This window comes from Euprymna scolopes, chromosome 27 (genome assembly GCF_053919585.1).
Source record: "Euprymna scolopes isolate OS-2025 chromosome 27, ASM5391958v1, whole genome shotgun sequence".
Classification (NCBI taxonomy): domain Eukaryota; kingdom Metazoa; phylum Mollusca; class Cephalopoda; order Sepiida; family Sepiolidae; genus Euprymna; species Euprymna scolopes.
Genome location: NC_136508.1, coordinates 109,650,279 through 109,656,026, shown reverse-complemented (window position 1 = coordinate 109,656,026; position 5,748 = coordinate 109,650,279). Strand labels below are relative to the sequence as shown.

The 5,748-nt window shown below is 31.4% G+C and overlaps 1 protein-coding gene across 1 annotated transcript; it reads left to right on the top strand.

Moving 5' to 3' along the window:
* The first annotated feature begins 213 nt into the window (after positions 1-213).
* LOC145248772 (zinc finger MYM-type protein 1-like) lies at positions 214-906 on the top strand. The gene has a single exon (XM_080110409.1). The coding sequence runs from the start codon at positions 214-216 to the stop codon at positions 904-906; it is 693 nt and encodes a 230-aa protein (XP_079966535.1).
* Positions 907-5,748: the final 4,842 nt, after the last annotated feature.

Sequence of the window (5,748 nt, the reverse complement as noted above, 5' to 3'; positions counted from 1 at the left end):
TTGACACTAAAAAATAATGAAACTGTTAGACGTTCTTGGCTTGTTTACTCGAAGTCTACAGATCGAGTTTTCTGTTTTGCCTGCCGTTTGTTCAGTAGTGAAAGCAAAAGTCGTGGGGGCCTGTCTTCGGCCCAAGGATTTGGTAACCTGTGGAGCCGTCTGTCAAAAACTCTGAAGACACATGAACAATCAACTCATCATAAGGAATGCATGATGGTGTGGCATGATAAACGGTCAGGCAACTCTATTGACTTACAATCTAGTAAACTGATTCAGGAAGAGCAGACATATTGGAGAGCAGTTTTATTTCGTTTACTCAATATAATTCAATTTTTGGCTGAGAGAAATTTAGCTTTGCGTGGCACAAATGAAAAGTTTGGTGACACCAGAAATGGAAATTTTCTTGGAGAAGTGGAGCTAATAGCAAAATTTGACCCTGTCTTATCTGAACATGTTAGACGCGCTAAGAGTCATGAATTGAGTGATCATTATCTGAGCAACCGCATTCAGAACGAACTTATCGAACTTCTTGCTAAGTCAATACGGGACAAAATCATTTCCAAAGTTCTTGCATCAAAATATTATAGCATAATACTAGATTGTACACCCGATATCAGTCACACAGACCAACTAAGTATTGTTCTTCGGGGAGTTGAATTTAAAGAAGGATTTGGAGCAGAAATTTTTGAACACTTCGTTGAGTTTCTTGATGTGTATGATACAACTGGAAAAGGCCTTTTTGACAGCATTATCAACTTCCTGTCCAAATATGGCGTTGCCATAGAAGACTGCCGTGGCCAGGGTTACGATAGCGGATCTAACATGCGAGGAAAAAACCATGGAGTGCAGGCACGCTTCTTGGAAGTAAATAAAAAAGCTGCATACATGCCAGTCGCCAGTCATTGACTTAATCTAGTAATTGCTGATGCTGCAAGGTCGTCAATTACATCCATTTCTTTCTTTGGCAATCTGCAACGTATCTATAATTTGTTTGCCGTGTCAACGAAGCGATGGATTATTCTGAAGAAACACGTGACCCACTTTACAGTTAAAAGCCTTCCTGACACAAGATGGGAAGCAAAGGTAGAAGCTGTAAAATCATTACGTTTTCAGACAACAGAAATTTTGGAAGCGATTGAAGAGTTAGAAAGAGTGTCTTTAGATAATCGAGATGGATTTATTAGCACGGAATGTCGAGCCTTAGTCATTGAAGTCAGGAGCTGGCGTTTCTTGGTTTGTTTGATTACATGGCATGACTTGCTTTTTCAAATAAACATAATAAGCAAAGCGCTACGGAGTCCTTCAATATGCATCAATGACCAAATTTCTCACATCGAGGCTGGCATGTCATTTGTTTCACAGTACAGACATGGAGGAGTGGCAATAGCTGAAGGGAAAGCAAAAGAATTGAACTTGAAGTAGATCATGCCTATCCGGAACCAAGGAGAAGAAAAAAAAATATGTCTTTTCAGCTACGAATCGTCAGATGAGTCAGATCATCAGACTGGTGAAGAAGTGTTTCGCCGAGAATTTTTCTATCCACTTGTAGATACAATTTCACAAAGTCTCCATGAACGTTTTAAAAATATGAACGATTTCAAAACAAAGTACGGGTTTTTGTGTAGCGCAAGTAACATGAAATCGGCAATAACATCAGACATGTTGCCGTCCAGTTGTGCTGCTTTGGCAAAAGGTATTGGAGAAGGTGATATTGATTGTGAGAAACTTGAGAGAGAAATTATCAATTTCGTCAATCTCATGGACAATAAAAAGTACATTACATTTTCCGCCATTGAATGTATAAATTATATAATGAAACACACACTTGTCGATTTATATCCCAACCTAGCTGTTGCACTCAGAATTGTAACTATATTGCCAGTTACAGTGGCATCCTGTGAACGTAGTTTCTCTAAACTGAAACTAATTAAAAACTTTCTTCGGAACTCAATGTCTCAGGAAAGACTGGCTAGCTTATCTGTTATAAGCATTGAACATGAACTAAGCCGAGAAATTGACACAGAGAATTTAGTACAGCAGTTCGCCACAGTGAAAGCCAGAAAAGTGAAATTTTAAACATAAAGATGGTAGGTAAATAAATTTTCTTCGATTCCATTTTCAATTTTGGTTAAAACAGTTTACTGTTAATTTTTTCGACACTGGCCAAAGTTTTCTTTCGATTTGAATCTGTTGCTTTAGTATGCACAAAAAGAAATGCTCAATGAGAAAATGAAAGAAATTTACTTGAGAAAATGAACCAATGAACATCTTTGGCACATACGTAGCCGGGAGCTCTTGTTCTTTAAAAAAATATGCATGTGTGAGTATGCACATTAGTCCCCCCGGAGAAAGAAAGTAAACATCATGACACCTCATGTTTAACTTTATATTTACTACGTATAATTACGGCTTGGTAAGTAAATAATTACTACAGTCTCTCTTATTAGTGATTGATGTAACTATTTAAAAAAAATAATATCATTTATCGACGGTTATTCAAAATTATTAACTTTTCTCTGCTTGTTTACGAAAAAAAATGCTAAATGGTGACAAATTTGAATTTGTAATATTTACGTTTGTAATTTAAATTTTAAAATACGTAATGGTGATTTGGGGGGGCTTTTCTTTTTTTTAAAGTTTAATCTCTTTTCTTTAAATTGAATTGGTTATAAAGTAGTATTTTTCAATTTTAATATTTTTTTCTAAACGTTTAAACTTGAGGGGGGGGATAAAAATGCTATTTTTTGGACACGCCTAATGCAGCAATAGCGCATTTATTAATTATCTTTTAAGTGAAATACTTTAACCAGATAACACGCTAAAAGTATGAGATAAATTAACAACAAAAAATTAATGCATGTTTTAATAAGTTATTAAGTTTGTATCTATCTGGGGACTGGGGATGTAGAGGCTTTTTAGTGTTTAATGACTTTCTCCTAGATCGAGACATTTCAAAATGACTTGGTTACTTTTAATGTTGTTTTGATTTAATTCGTCCCCCTCCACCATATCAACACTTTTCGAAATAAACTCCTAAACTCTAATTTTGGACAGTATATCTAACTTTCTGTAGCAAAATAGTTTTAAAATTTGGGTTGACATTTTTTGAAAATCCCTTAAAAAAAACTGGTAGGAGATTGAGAGCCCAAACGCCCCTAAATGACTATAAAAATAGCTGCGAACTACTAAAAAGTAACTAATGGTTTTAAAAAGGTTAGCTACAAAACACCAATTCTTCGATTTCTTCGTTTTTTTTCATGATTTCGGAATATCTGCGTTCTTTCAAGAGCATGTTATTCTGTTTAAAGTACCATTAATTGTGGGTTCAGTATGTTGAAGGGGGGGGGGGGCGGTGGCGCAAGATGAATTGTGTCGGTAGGGACGGTAGGGGCCACAGAGCGCATTTTGCGGGGGGGGGCCTCAATGTTCCAAAGCACGGCACTGGTCATGTTTGTGTAACCTACTTATCAATCAGCAAATTGTTGATGTAAACATAATAGTTTCTATAGAATAAGGATGAGCATCTTCAATCAGAAATTTGGTAGGTAATTGTCTATGCAGAGATTCCTGACGCTTGTATTTAGATTTGTTTTTGTTATATTCAATATCTACCTGGTCTTTTGTATATTTTCTGGGGTTTTTCTAATCATTTTCGTCTTGCTGTGATGATGAGGCATTTATGTTTGTTTTTTTTATATCGAGATATATTCAATATCTACTTGGTCTCTTGTTTAATTCTGTTTTCTTTTCTAATGATTTTTATCTAGCGATACTGATGAGGCATTTTAAAGATTCTAACATTTCCTTTAGACACAATTGTTTGAATATATCTGGAAATTGTTCACTTATGAAACACTTATTCCACTAGCATTTCTTCTGACAATGTGTATTTGTCATTTACAATCATTCTAATATTTGCTGTTAACAAAGACATTTTAAAGATTCTAAAATTTCCTGTCATCAGCAAAGTAAACACCACTGAAATTGTAACCATCAACAGCAAATTTGTAAATACAACTGAAATTGTAACAAACAACAAGGAGTTTGATTACCTCCCCTTATAGGTCTGAAAAGGTCATGTGATCACAATCACATGACCAAGGTAAAGCTTTATAACGCTTCTAGGAAACAACAACTCTTTTGGTTAGTAACAAGGTAAGTTCACCTACTCCCCTCTCTCCTGAGCAACCAGTAACTTCTAGTTTTTTCCACATAATCATTTGGACTGAGAAAATCAATAATGCAGTTTTTTAGGCTTGTTCCATATTACACTATCTGGCTTAATGACCTTGTCTATTATGTATCTTCCTGGATATTTGGCCATCTTTCAAGCTGCATCTCTCAACAGATTTTCCAATTAAGGTATTTACATGCTTTGTTGTACAAACAGTGTAAAAACCACCTGCAAATACGACTGGACGGACATTATTGTTGTCGCTTTTATTACTCGCATCTGTTTTTCGCAACAGTTTACTTTTCCAAGAATTGTTTATATTTCTTTAAATTTTTATTAGTCTATTTGTTCATAAAACAATCGGTATATTTTTAGAGACTTTGTCGTTTTAAAATAAGTTTATACTTTCTTATATTGTATTATATTATTCCTTTTCAATCTCTTATGACAATATTAATTAAGAATAGTTTTTAATGATTTTATACTTTTTTATATTGTATTATATTCTTTATTTTCACTCTATTATGACAATATTAATTAAGAATAGTTTTAAATGATTTTATACTTTTTTATATTGTATGATATTCTTTATTTTCACGCTATTATGACAATATTAATTAAGAATAGTTTTTAAATGATTTTATACTTTTTTATATTGTATTATCTTCTTTATTTTCACTCTATTATGACAATATTAATTAAGAATAGTTTTTAAATGATTTTATACTTTTTATTTTGTATGATATTCTTTATTTTCACGCTATTATGACAATATTAATTAAGAATAGTTTTTAATGATTTTATACTTTCTTATATTGTATTATATTCTTCCTTTTCACTCTATCATGACAATATTAATTAAGAATAGTTTTTAAATGATTTTATACTTTTTTATATTGTATGATATTCTTTATTTTCACGCTATTATGACAATATTAATTAAGAATAGTTTTTAAATGATTTTATACTTTTTTATATTGTATGATATTCTTTATTTTCACGCTATTATGACAATATTAATTAATAGTTTTTAAATAGTTTTATACTTTCTTATATTGTATTATATTCTTCCTTTTCACTCTATTATGACAATATTAATTAAAAATAGTTTTTAAATGATTTTATACTTTTTTTATATTGTATGATATTCTTTATTTTCACGCTATCATGACAATATTAATTAAGAATAGTTTTTAAATGATTTTATACTTTTTTATATTGTATGATATTCTTTATTTTCACGCTATTATGACAATATTAATTAAGAATAGTTTTTAAATGATTTTATACTTTTTTATATTGTATGATATTCTTTATTTTCACGCTATCATGACAATATTAATTAAGAATAGTTTTAAATGATTTTATACTTTCTTATATTGTATTATATTCTTCCTTTTCACTCTATTATGACAATATTAATTAAAAATAGTTTTTAATGATTTTATACTTTTTTATATTGTATGATATTCTTTATTTTCACTCTAATGTGACAATATTAATTAATAGTTTTTAAATGATTTTATACTTTTTTATATTGTATTATATTCTTCCTTTTCACCTTATTATGACGA